The following is a 14,106-nucleotide window of genomic DNA, read 5'->3' on the forward strand; positions in this document are numbered from 1 at the left end:
TCTAGGGGAGTATATGGTCGATGAAAAAACTTCGATTTGTTGACTTATTGCCATCTTATCAGGCCGTTTGGTGCCTGTCAGCTGCTACAGTGACAGTGCTGTTCATGAATGAGAGTAAATCTGACAACACCACATACACACACGCAAAGAGCGGCTCAGGGGCATGTTGAAACTCAAGAGGCTTATATGAAATCTGACACAAAATGTTTCACATGAAAATAAACATAATTAGGAAGAAGGCATTTTCTATTTAGCCCAGCACCAGAGTGGATTTGGTAAAAGAAACGAACCCACAGCACACTCCAGCTGTAGCTTCTCCCTCCTGTGAGTCGTTTGTGTCTCTACATTATTGATTCCCAGAGGCTGCTGCTGCTGGCCAATAGGCTCCTGAGACAGTTTTTTTTCTTCAAAGGGATGGGAGCAGATGAAGTGATGAGATTCGTGTAACTTTTGGATGACCCCTTCTTGACAAAGACTGTCTCCATCAATTGTCCCCAGTCATTATTCGCTGCTTTTATGCCATGGGGCTTTTTGTATCTTTTGTTGGTTTCTCTGTTGAACACCATGCCTTCTAGTAAGACCTTAGAAACTGAAATATTTTAATATCTGCAAGAATAAAACATCTCCATGCACAGTCAGCGCGACCTTTTTTTTTTTTTAAAAATGGGTTTTATAATTTTAAAGTTAAATATTGAATAAGGCTTTGGAGCCATGTTCATTTCTATTATTTTTCCAGCATGCCCTTTTATAATCCAAATGTGCACGCAGATCTGTCATGACAATATTTGTGTTTTTTTTCCACCAGGGTCTAATTTTGTTTTATCTCAAGTTAGATGAAATTGCTTTTAGTTGTATGTTTACCCGTTTATGGACCAGCGTCACCTCTATTGGCCGATCTGGTCACATGGTTCGCTAACTTTATTCAGTTGACACCAAGTAGGAGGGCTTTATGGAGGGAGGAAAAAAAGACAACTCGAGAAAAATTAGTATTTTCTACCTTCAGAAATTAATGGCCATGAGTTCGTATATGGTGAACTCTAAGTATGTGGATCCCAAATTTCCTCCCTGCGAGGAATATTCGCAAAATAACTATATACCTGAGCAGGGCTCGGACTACTACAGTACTACATCGCAGGACACAGACTTTCAGCATCCAGGGATCTACCCACGGTCAAACTACACGGAGCAGCCCTTCAGCTGCAACACTGTGCAGGACTCCACAGCACAGCCACGGGGTCATGTGCAGGAGAGATCCGGCCACTCGAGTCCCTTTAGCGCAGAGACTGAGCAGGGGGCCCCGGTCCAAGTGGCCGGACCCCGGACTTGTGGACAGCAGCAAAACACAAAGAGCCAAAATGGGATACAAGCCAAGCAGCCTGCAGTAGTTTACCCCTGGATGAAGAAAGTCCACGTAACTACTGGTAAGATTTCCACTTCTCCTTCTCCTTCATCTTCCCTTATGGACCAACTGAGACCTGTACTTTAGAAATCATTCAGTGTAATATTTATGGGAGTCTTTGAAAGGCCTCGCCAATTACACAAGTCATAAATTTTTATAGCTCAGGAAATAGGCCGCTAGGTGAGCGCCTGAAAGCTTCTGAAAACACATATTGACCGGTTGTAATGGTGCTTAAATCTGCAGCAAATCTGCTTAAATTCAGTGAAAATCATCCATTATTTCCTGCTCTCGCTTCCCTGTGAATTTCCTCAAAGTTTGAGCGCCCCGGGTAGAGAGACTCCTCTTGTATTGTTTTTGCCTGCATGCTGCATTGGCCACATTTGGTGACTTCTTCTTTTTTTTTTCCTTCTGTTTTCTTTCTCCCAGTGAACCCGGATTACACAGGACCTGAGCCCAAACGGTCCCGAACAGCTTACACCCGGCAGCAGGTTTTGGAGCTTGAAAAGGAGTTCCATTTTAACAGGTATCTGACCAGGCGGCGACGGATTGAGATAGCTCATACCCTTTGTCTCTCCGAAAGGCAGATCAAAATCTGGTTTCAAAACAGACGGATGAAATGGAAGAAAGATCACAAACTACCCAACACCAAGGGCAGATCTGCACCAGCCTCCAGCCATCTGCAAAGCATTCAGAAGGATAACCAGACTGATATCACATCATTATAAGAGAGGAAGGTGTGTCACACCTTTTTTTTTTTAGAAATAAACTGTACATAAAAAAAGACAGAGGTTGCATCTGACTTTTGCATGGACTGATGTCGTTTTTTTGTTTTTTTTTTATTTAACAAAAATGACCCCAGCAGTGTTGACTCAAGACTGAGTCAGAAAAATCAATCAGTCTTGAGGTTTGAGAGGTTTTCAAAGTTGAGCCTCTTTCTTGTTTTAATTTCCTCAAAGAGAGACTCAAAACCATCGAAACAAACTTTATTTTTTTATTTTATTTTATTTTTTTTTGGACGTCCCCCCCCGAGGACATTTAATGAACAACCTCGGCTGATTTCGTGGATTTAAACAAAGTGTTACTGCTCTTCTCACGTGGATTCACGCTGGTTGAAAGATTTAATTGCTTCATTCAGAACAGGGAAGTCCTTTCGTTCAAATTACACACACACACACACACACACACACACACACACACACTCACTCACACACAGAGACAGAGGTTATTTCAGTTTTTCTCCCATTGAAACTTCACATTAAACGCACAATATATATTATATATACTTGAAGGAAACCTTATTTCCACAGAGCACGCCTAACACAACCTACTTTCGTAAACTGCAAAAATCCCGTGAATCTTTCAGATCTTTGTGACTAGTATGTTTTAACTTATTTTGTACAATAAAGCTTTGAAATTTTCTTAGCCTAAATATTATTCCCAAAAGCAAGACATTCCTGTGTGCATACTATTCTGAGTGCCCTTATAAATCTCTCCTGACATCTGTGTAAACAGTGTACATTTTCAGAGGCTCTTTCGTGCCATTTGAAACTCTAATATGAAAGATCATTTGTTCCTGCATGGCATCGAATTGATATTGGATGTTTCTCATCAGAAATAATCAAATCCAGAATATTTAGGAGTATAATTGTTTTTTTCATATGATTTTTTACGCCATTATTTATTTGTTTAAAAAAATAAACAACTTGTAAATTTTCGTATAGCACACATACAATTTTAATTAAAAGTATTCGTTAAACTTTTATTAATCTAAAATATGTTTGAACTCTTGTGCATTATTAGCATGGCTTTATGCAAAAGTTTTAGTCTTAGTTAACATGGGAATCTTTAGAGTTTTTCATTTACACCGAGCTAACCGAGGGGGGCTTTCACGTCACGTTTCAAGACAGATATTTCTTGTTTTGTACCGTCATTGTCTTCGGACAAAAAAAAAAGCCCAGAAGCTCTCCCAGTATACGAGGAGGTCTTCTTTTCTGAAGTCTTCACGATGAGAGAGTTGAAAAGGTATTTCAACCGAAGGTCGACAAAGCAGCAGTGGCAGGTTCATCCAGGGGACACATTTCAGCCGCAAGGACTGACCCCAACACCCCCTGACCCGCCGGACAGGCAGCATTTTCTCTCCCAGGCGCTGTTCGCTTTGGTTTGGAGCGCTTTACCACACTTAAAAAAAGCCAAAGCATTCAAAGCAAGAGTCAGTGTGTGAATTCCATAGTTTTACACGTGTTTTAATAGTATTTATATCAGGCGAAGCCCCCAAAAGGTTCTGATTTGTGCATTTGTCTCCTCATGTCAATATGCAATCTTTTTGGTTTTATTTTTGTACATGCTTTTTACCTTGTATTGTGCATTGAGATTGCGAGAAGTATATTGGAAAAAATAAAGATTTCTACTGATTATGCATTTACATGATTGCTATGGGCACTTTGTCGCGAATATTTTTTATTTTCTGCACTCCACTTATTGTGAGGAAATGTTTTCCCGGGCCCACTGAGGTATTTTATAATTTCTCTTATAGCTCTTAACTTTCCTTTATTTATTTATTTTAATTTGGCTATTTAGTGTCAGTCGTTTTGCTCCATTTACAAAAGGATTACTTTTGGTGGGAAAATTTGTGTTTCTTGAGTGGCAACAAGCACGTGGAGCCATATGGACCTAAAGCCCCCTTTTACAAAACATCCACAAATGCACCAAATGTGCGCTGCATTTGCAAATCCAACCTCTTCTTCTGTCAAACATGAAATTTATAGCATTCGTTAGCATAAATATATCAGTTGTCTACAATAAGTGTAGCATTTCTTTAAAAAACATGTTAAAAAACGACTTTATTCTCTGGCTTTTCTTAATTTTCATTCATTGGCTTTTATCGAAATGAGCGCATGATTGCGCAAAAAACATCCACATAAGCTCTAAGTGGAGCTTTTCAGTTTGATTTTATTCTATGAAAACTGCTTTTGGTTTCTTATTAGACTTTGAATTGAGTCTTTATTGGAAAAAGAGTTGTTACAGAAGTCTTTATTATGGAATAGAAACACAAATGAAGTTTCCTGGCCTGGTAGATTCAAATACAAACTCTTTCAGAGGTGGTGGCCCTGCTCCAAAAGCAGATTACGCCACATTTATCAGTCATTGTTTTACACACATAATGAACAACCACACAGATTTGATATTAAACCCCTCTCGTGCTTCACGAGCTGTGGCATTATTGAATATGACCCACTGCAACAATGACCTCCGACCCTCCACACTACACAATCAGTTCTGATACAAACAATAGTGGCCATAAACAGACATGTGGAAAGACAATCTTCAGCAGTGTTTTCATCCCCAGCGACCACTGTCTGATCCCCACTGAGCGCGTGCGGGCTTATAGGCGTGCACGGGCGCTTATATGTTTCTGTGTGTGTGTGTGTGTGTGTGTGTGTGTGTGTGTGTGTGTGTGTGTGTAAGATACAAGTGCGTGTCATATAGATTCAGAGAGGAGCTGAGACAAAGTGATGCTACCAATCCACCATCCTGCCATAAATGATCTGCACATAGATGCTGAAGAGAGGATGAGAGAGAGAGAGGGGGGGGGGGAGAGGAGGAGGAGTGGGGGAGTGGGGGGGTGCTATTGGCACAATTGGACTAATCCACCTAATATATACATGCTAGTTTTTAAAGTGAACCATTAGTTGCTATTCATTATATTATTTATTATTTCTAAAGCCATTCAATATCAAACCTGAGCTGTGTGAACTGTTCGTCTTAAAACGTGAATTGAAATGAAATACATCATAACACAGTTTCCTCCAGCAATTATCAGGTCAGAGCAGCCTACTACAACGTACAGTGTGTAGCCACACTGACCTACATGTCTGAACAGCAATAAATGGGAGCCAAAGGCAGTGCCATTTTCAATGACACTGCACCCAGTGCAGGAATACAACGTCGTCGCTCTCCATCCGGCCATATTTGATTTCCAGCTGTTTTCGCAGAAGCCTCTACGAGCCAGACAACCCCCCTAAGATATATTAAAGTGCGCTGTCTGCATTCAGAGATATAATCCAGAGACTATACCATTCCGCTCTCTATTCTCGACCACGTGATTGTCTAAATAATTAATGCAGCACGTCCCCCTAGAAACACGGCGTCGTCATTAATCGCAAGGACTCTATCAGACTTGAAAACTGAAGAGATCCCCCAAGAAAATAATATCCGATACCCGGCGCAACCGTAGCCCCGCACTTTAGCGACACATCCGAACCGATGGATGCTTGGGTAGGTAAATATTTCAGCATTTTTCATGTTGCCCGAGCTGGTAAATGACGATATCAAATGTCGTGATATTTGATAAATTGCTCCCTTTGATGTGTGTGCTCTAAGCAGAATTTGGTTGGTCGCTGTGTGCATGTCTTCTGTTTTTTTTTTTTATTCTTAAATATATTAGAAATGGTAGATTTTTTTTTGTGCTTGCTGGTTCACGCATTTATCTTGAGAGGGACTGAGAGGATAAATGGTAAAAACTAAAGGGCAGTGACATGAATTTGTGGATGCTGGCTCTGAATAAATGCTCTTTCGGACACATACATCTGAGTGTGGCCCTTGCACAGGGCCCACTAATACTTTATTCAGACTCCTATTCAGATTTATTTTACCAATTTAGTCTGAATATTTTTACACAGTATTAAAATTATAACTTGTTGTATCTTGTTTGCTAAGTAGAAATGGACATATCCTGATTTATACTCCAAGTTTCCAACATAAGATAAATAGCAGCTTATTTATCTTTGCTTTCTGCTGGAGAGGTCAGTCGATTTCTGCTGTTTTTTATTGTTAGTGGGGGGATGATTTGATTTTGATTTCTAAGAAGTAGTGGAAGTTTGGGCAGGCTGACAGTTCTGCCTCCTTGTAAATCATTCTCAGTAATTCCTGAAAGGGTGCGAGGCTGTTGGGGGGCCGGGCGAAAACTGTAAATCTTTCACTTTTATTACCCTCTGAACATATGCTGCGACGCTACCAGTCCTGCATCCCTTCTTCTTCTTCACAGCAAAGATAAGCCACCGCTGAAGCAGCCGACGCTCTCTGCGGCTCCAAATCTTCCTCTTCCAATCCATTCTGGTCTTTTCCAATATATTTATTTATTGGTTATTAGACTATGCCATTGCTTTTCCCCCCCTGTGAGTTCATATTGAAAACAATGCAGGAGAAGACATTGCTCTCCCACTCTTTGTGTTCCAGCAGTGTGTGAGGACAGACACAACAAACTAAATATGATAATGTGGTTTATTTGAATACAATCCAGCCCCAGCTGGAAGAGAAAAAAAAGACCCACATGTCGTTTATTTCATAAATCATTTTTAAAATGAACATCCCACATCATTGCAGTTATTGGGCGACTAAACAGGACATCGATAGAAGGTATAATAGTATTGTTTAACAATATTATCCCAAAATACTTAACTGTGCTGCGTTGAAGGCCAATTTTACACGTTTTATTGTGAAATTGCAAACAGTTTCTTTTTTAGGAGAAAATCTACAACATTATAGAAATGTCAAAGCTGCTGTAACATATAAAATGCACAGAAAACTGTTGAAATAACGCACGCAAACACACTGCACTATGGATGCTGCAACTACTGCCCTGATAGAGCAACACAGGATGTGTAAATATTTATCATCAACGCCTTTAAAAACAGCTTATAATGCTTGTGTTTAAAAACTGAGGTGCAGACGAGATGCAATGCTCGCAAATTCAGTGGGAGATGAAAAGAAATAGGCAGTGGGGCATTTTCACACAGTTCAGATGAGGAAATAAACGCCACCCTTTATCAAAATGGATTGGTGAGGTAAGGCTCAGTTGAAGAAGAGAACAATCACGTGAACAAATATGCTTGTATCTTAAGGCAGCGCCTTTATTTGTCATCACAAAGCTTCCGAAACACCAAAAAATCTCCTAATGTTAGCTCCAAATCTGCACAGGCCTATCCGGTTCTGAATTCCTGTATATTTCAATGGGTGATTGATTGCCAGGGATTTTTTTTTTCTGGAATAAGGATACCTTGTTCGCTTTTTATTGGTAGTTGAATGCGAGTCCTTCCATTCTTTCGGGAATACTGTCTCCATTGGTATATGGAAATGTCTGAAAAACAGCAAGATCAGGTTTAGGACAGCATTGTCTACAGACAAAGGGTGAAGGATTTATTCTACAGACTGCGTGGAAAGGAACTGAGACTGAGAGAGAGAGGGGGAAACTGGTTTATGATGAATTGATTCACAGGTAAGCAATTGCATGGCAGAAAGCAACCTTTAACCACGGGTTAATATAATGCAAGGAAATATATATGATTTATTCCACTCAAGGAGGCGATGCTTGTTAATGTCGCTCTCGCCGGCGACCGTGCGGATATGGAGTCCACAGCCACTTCCTCAAGAGCAGATTCATAATTTTCTTTTTGGGGGGGAAGAAAGCGCGTTCAAATATTATCGACAGATTGAGCCTGAGCTGCTCTGCGCTTTTCAGCTGATTTCACGTTTCGATGAAAACCGGCTCGGAAGAAGAAGTAGGAGAGGAACTTTTCTTTTTGACTCTTGGATCGTAAATCACATTAATTTGTTGTCTTATCGTCACAGTGGCGTTTGCGGTGATTTATGTGTTTCAACTATATGGCTTTGTTAAGCTGCAACGTTATATTATACACGAATTCATATTTGAAGTTTTAAAAGGATCACCGGGATGGATAGTGAACAAGGAATAAGGCAAATACTTTCATTTTATTACTATTTGGATACGTTTTTTTTTTTTTTTTTGTCTTACTTGTATTTGGTTAATTCTAACTCGTGAATATTTATTTGTTTTTCCTTTGGTGTTGGGAATAAAATTAGGCCTGAACCCCAAAGAAAATAAAAGCTTTAATTTAACTACTACTATTGCACTATTTTCCATTTTGCTTACATTCTGCTCACACATTCTCGTTTTACAATGCATTAAGGTTTTAATTTACGAACACTACATCTTTATAAGCAATATAGTCGTAGTTGTGCGACTTTGAGGAATGGCTTCTGGATTTCCACCGAAATCAACAAAAGGCAAAAACTGTTGCTGCTGCATTTTGCGAGCAGCTCCTATTTTCTCCAAGAATAAAAAAACAGACGTTGCATTTTACTCCAACAACGACAATTATTCCACAATTATTAACCGCAGTTATTTCTCGGTTGCAACAAAACATTTTGTAGCAATAACAACAAACGCCTCTCAGGAGTGTTTTAACCTGAAATATGAAGAGAATTTGAAGGACTAACCAAGAGAAACGAGTCCTGGGATAATAACACTCGACACTGAGTCCGGCCCATTGTGTGAGCCAAACTTACCGTAACAACGCGTAGGCGAAAAACACTGTTGTTTGAAAAGAGGACCATGTCTGCTACTAGTAGCCCAGTGTGCTCAAAAGCACTTCAGGCGCAGATTATCAACCAGTTTAAACCAAATATTCCACATCCAAGGAATCTTAAAATCCCCACGATCACATTTTGAGGGAGCTCTCTGTCTTTCAGATACACGCAGGAGAGCAGACGTGGTTTCACACTCACAGTGAAAATAAAACAATTCACTGAAATGTTCTGAGGGGTTTTAATTTCCACTTTTCTTTCCGTCGGTCGAGCATCTTCTCCTGTGTTTCAGTCCCCGCTGAAAAAGCTGCTCTGAGTTTATCTGAGAACTTGTGTCTACTTGAAGCCAAACTGCTCGTTGTTCATTAAACTTTGACTTAACGCTGAATGACCCAAAGGTCACCTAAAAAAAGCTTATGACTGCTAAATTATTTGGGCTGGCTCTTTGTGTAAAAGTGCACATGTAAGACATTTTCTCTCTCGAGCTGTGCAAGCAGAGACTTTTTTTTTTTTTTTTTTTTTAAGTGTCATATGTGGTCAGTGACAAGTTCTTTTTAATTTATATATATTTATATGGAGGATATGAGGGGGGTAATTGCTCAGGAATCATTTGAATTCAAATAAATTTTTTAACTTGAGCTTTTATATTAAATTATTATGATTTTAAATTATATTATTTTAAATGATGGAGAAGACTGGGCCTGATTTTTTATATATTTTCCCTATAAAATATGTGTGTGCATCGAATTTCAGGCCCCATATTGGACTGTGATTTAAAAGGAACAAAAAAAATAACCCAAAACTAATGTGTAAAAACATTTATTTTATTTTTCTGCAGGTCGAGGTGGGAGCAGTGATGAATGCGTGAGGAATATAAAACGGATTTGTGCAGATTTCGGTGAGTAACATTTCTTTAATGAAGGGAGTGGACAGCACAGCCAACTGCTAACAAGGTGAAAGGGTGATTTGTTATTAGGCTACATATTAACGCTCTCAGTGTTTCACAGGAGGCTTAAATCACTAAAACAGACGTGAGGGATGACTTCAACTTAGCCTGTACGTGTAATTATTTGCGCAGGCCGGAGTCCCACTCCTATATGTCCAGTTTTCAACAGCGCCGCACGGGTGAAGCCAAATGAACAAGAGCACAATTAATACTCCTTTTCCACAAGAAAAGCAAACAGAAAAATGCATTAATCATCTTCACATTCTTCTTAGACATTAATGAAAAACATACAAACTATAACACCAGGAAGAATTTCCCCCACTTCATCCCACGAGTTCCACATTTTTAAGCGGGTTACAAGATGCGCCATCGCCAGTATGCCCTGTCTCTTCCTAACCAGCAACATATCTCCAGTCTTTCACCCTCGCTGTTTGGCTGCAGACTTGCGCGCAGCCAGAATGGAGGCATCATTTATAAACCGAGCCTCTGTATGGGAGAAGTCGCCGAGTATGAAATTCTTTCCCTTGCCTTCCTCCTACGCTTAGTTTTACACTTCTGAGGGCTGCGAGTCTTGAGGAGTGTTTTGCTTTTCATTCCACTCTGAGGCCGTTTACAACCATAACATTTGCGGTCATAAATTTTGCCGCGGTCCACACTGACAGGTGCAATTGTTATGCACGGCGCAGACTGCACCTCCTCAAGCCACCAACATACAGTGCAGGGCCCTTTGATATTTCTGTTTCAACTTAGTAAAAATGCTGGTTGCGTCTCTCTCTTATATTCTTAAAAACAAATGTAGCTGCTTATATAAGAAAATATCCACCAGATTATTTGAGCAATGTTGTATTTATTTATTTTATTGTTTAGAATTAAAGGTACATTTTGCATGAATGGGTCTGAGGCAGAAAAACAACCAATCAGCCACAAATATATGGGTTGGGGCATGTGTAAAGGCTAATGAAATATCATATTTAACTCCCACCCCCACCCAACAAAACTCTCTCTCTCTCTCTCTCTCTCTCTCTCTCTCTCTCTCTCTCTCTCTCTCTCTCTCTCTCTCTCCCACACACACTCACACACACTCTCACACCGCTTTCCTTCACATTTTTGATATTAACAATGATAACAAACAGTGGAGGAGATTAATATGTAGCCTATTGTGTGCGTAAACATGTGATCCAAACGCATGTGTGCGCGGCCTTGGTGGGCTATATTTCTGCTGCAGGGAACAAAGCATGACGGGCTTTGTCAGGCCTTGTGATTAGTGAAAAGGGTATTGTGTGTATGTGTGTGTCAAATGCTGATTCAGCTTATTTCTGAGGGACTCCTAAAGCCTCCCCGAGGGTCCTTTTAGCGCAAGTTAAACTTTAACTGTTTTGTGCCAGAAATGAGTCGGATGGCTCGGGACTGGGAGATGTGTCACTGTTACAGACACTGTAGTGTAGAGATAGTTGGCAATGTCTAATCCAATAGCTGCTGTAACATATAGCAGCATGAGTCTTGAGACCAAGCACAGTGATTCCACTGGTTTATCTGAAACCTTGAATCTCAACCAGTCATTGGACTAATGTTAGGGAAGTTGCAGCTATAATGAGTATAGGCCTTATTCGTGTGGGCCCACATGAGTCTGATATATTTCTGTTTATAGGTTACAGACTGGAGCAACGGTGGGAAACACCAATCACGTGAATAAACAACATCCATGCCATTGGATAGAGTTTCACTGGCTTATTGGCGTTGAATCCACAAAATGCAGAAAGCAACATATTACGATAACGCTGGACTTTTTGGAGGCTACACCTACCCAAAACCAGACTCTTACAACTACGGCCTGGCTCATCAGTCCTACCCTACTTCTAACATCGACAGTGACTACCAGGGGTCAGTCTGTCCCATCCAGACCTCCGCTGTCCGGCCACCGACCCTCAAAGACAGTGACCTGAACGGAGACTGCATGCGGCAAAGCAGCAGTCAAAGCAACAGCAGCAGCCAAGCCACGAGTATTGGGGAGCAGCAGGCACCTCCACTGTCCGCATCCTCTCCAAGCTCCAACAGCTCTGCATCCCAGAAGAAGAAATCTCCATCCACCAGCGCTTCCAACAGTGCCACACCAGCCCTCACCAAGCAGATATTCCCCTGGATGAAAGAGACCCGGCAGAACGCAAAGCAGAAGGGCAACAACTGCACCACTGCAGGTAGAGATCAGGATGGAGGTGTGTGTGCATGACTGTGTGTGTGGGGGGGGAGTAGGGGTGGGGGGTGGGGTGTGAACTGGGCCTTGTTGTGCTTACAGTTTATGATTGCATTTGTAATAAAAATGACTCAAAAGACGCTAAGATGATGCTGTGGTTCCTTTACAGGAGGCGAGGTGAGTGATGAGAAGAGCCCACCGGGACCGGCCTCCAAACGGGTCAGAACTGCTTACACCAGCGCACAACTTGTGGAGCTGGAGAAGGAGTTTCACTTTAACCGCTACCTTTGTCGCCCTCGGAGAGTGGAAATGGCAAATCTGTTGAATCTCACCGAGCGCCAAATAAAGATCTGGTTTCAAAACAGGAGGATGAAATACAAAAAGGACCAGAAGTCTAAAGGGCTCGCACACTCTCCCCTGGGACACTCCCCGGACAGAAGCCCGCCGCTGAGTGGCCCAAATCACATTGGATACTCTGGCCAGCTCCAGAACGGCCTCAGCTATGATGCGCCCTCGCCCCCGTCATTCGCCAAACCCCAGCAAAACATGTACGGTTTGGCCGCGTACACGGCGCCCTTGGGTGGCTGCATCCCACAACAGAAGAGGTACCCGGGCTCCGAGTACGAACACCACGGCATGCAGAGCAACGGCAGCTTTGCCAACGCCAATTTGCAAGGCAGCCCCGTTTATGTGGGTGGGAATTTTGTTGATTCCATGCCAGCCTCGGGCCCCATGTTCAACCTCGGCCATCTTCCCCACCCCTCATCCACCAGTGTGGACTACAGCTGTGCCGCTCAGATCCCAGGAAACCACCATCATGGACCCTGTGATCCCCATCCCACATACACAGACCTCACCTCTCACCAAGCGTCTCAGGGAAGGATTCAGGAAGCGCCTAAACTCACGCATTTGTAATATGTGGTTCCTGTGTGTGTGCGTGTGTGCGCGTGCGTGTGTGTATGTGTGCCAAAATTATGTTGCGCTCTTTTTATTACCTCACTAGTCTAATAACTACACTCCAAGTGAGTCGTGTGTATTATTACAGTATTATTGATATTACTATTAATGCTATTGTGTAATTATTTTCTAAATAATACAGCTTTGTCCATTTCTCTTGAATATTTGGGGATGCGCAGAGGCAGACTAGCCTGGTTGTCAGTTGTTCCTTTTTCTTTATTTGGTTTTGTTTTTTCTTAAGTGCAATGCGCAATTTTTGACTGAATATTTCATGCCGTTACTTGAAGGTAAGTCTTGTAGATCACGAAAGTAGAAGCTCATCTTTAGAGAGAAGGACTTTTAGGGAAATTTGCGTCTGTTTGTCAGGATCTCATTCTCCTCACGGGCATCCTATTTATTTATTTTGTATTATTTTGCATAATCTTTCGTACTAGCATATAGCATATTTATTATTTAATAACTTTTGTATTGCACATTATTTATCGTTTATATGCGAGTATTTATAAGTGTGGCGTTTTTTGTAAGATTGGACAGATCAGTGCACTTGGAAGTGTTGGTAAAACAGGGTTTGGAAAATGCTATGACTCGCAGTGTATTGTTGGAAAAAAAGCATTTCTAATTGTAAATCTGGGATAAATGGGGCATTTTATAGTGTATAAACACCACTATATGTCCATGGTTAATCTTGTGTCAAACCTTAAGCAAAACGTAGACTATCGAAGTATGAAATATTATACACACCAGCATGTCATTTCGTGTAGTCCATTGCTATTTTTTATTTGTCTTCCATTGTTATTCCGTTCAGTTGGATATCCATAAATTTACGAAACCCTAATGATATTGAAATGTTATATTTTATTGTGTTTAACATTTTGTAAATAAAGTGCTCAAACTTGTATATATATTTTTTTTTATTTCAGTTTGTTGATTTTGTAAAAAGAAGAAAAGAAGAAACAACCCCTGCAGCACTGCTCATCCACTGTTTATGATTATTTTACTTCTTTATTCAGTGGCTGCTGCCGGTGAAACTGTCAGGTAACAGAACTGAGGAGGCTTATTGACTTCACAGCTCTACTGTACAGTCCAAACAGGGAGAGCCAATCAATAATTAGACACCAGGATATCTAAAACTCATCAGACGGCTCTATGCTTCCAATGCAAAGTGCATTTCAGCGGTATAAAAGGCTCTGGAGAATATTGATGTTTTATTGGTATGAGGGAAGTGAGTCT

General features: G+C 41.0%; 2 protein-coding genes across 4 annotated transcripts; both read left to right on the forward strand.

Moving 5' to 3' along the window:
• On the forward strand, positions 1 to 11,405 carry hoxd4a (homeobox D4a). Of its 2 annotated transcripts, XR_007885227.1 has the most exons (4): positions 1 to 1,421; positions 1,826 to 2,133; positions 9,621 to 9,680; positions 11,377 to 11,405. XR_007885227.1 is itself a non-coding variant. In XM_051403721.1 (2 exons), the coding sequence occupies exons 1-2, from the start codon at positions 950 to 952 to the stop codon at positions 2,122 to 2,124; spliced, it is 771 nt and encodes a 256-aa protein (XP_051259681.1). In that variant the 5' UTR covers positions 1 to 949; the 3' UTR covers positions 2,125 to 3,821. The 2 variants fall into 2 exon arrangements, 1 of the variants encoding a protein (XP_051259681.1); XM_051403721.1 differs by lacking the exons at positions 9,621 to 9,680; positions 11,377 to 11,405 and having other exon boundaries at positions 1,826 to 3,821.
• Positions 11,406 to 11,478: 73 nt separating this feature from the next.
• hoxd3a (homeobox D3a) lies at positions 11,479 to 13,772 on the forward strand. Of its 2 annotated transcripts, none has more exons than XM_051403712.1 (2): positions 11,479 to 11,941; positions 12,089 to 13,772. In XM_051403712.1, exons 1-2 carry the CDS (start codon positions 11,479 to 11,481, stop codon positions 12,832 to 12,834), a joined length of 1,209 nt encoding a protein of 402 aa, XP_051259672.1. In that variant the 3' UTR covers positions 12,835 to 13,772. The 2 variants fall into 2 exon arrangements, with proteins under 2 accessions (XP_051259672.1, XP_051259673.1); XM_051403713.1 differs by having other exon boundaries at positions 11,479 to 11,923.
• The last annotated feature ends 334 nt before the right edge of the window (positions 13,773 to 14,106 follow it).

The sequence above is a fragment of the Dicentrarchus labrax genome, unplaced genomic scaffold, assembly GCF_905237075.1.
Source record: "Dicentrarchus labrax unplaced genomic scaffold, dlabrax2021, whole genome shotgun sequence".
NCBI classification, from domain to species: domain Eukaryota; kingdom Metazoa; phylum Chordata; class Actinopteri; family Moronidae; genus Dicentrarchus; species Dicentrarchus labrax.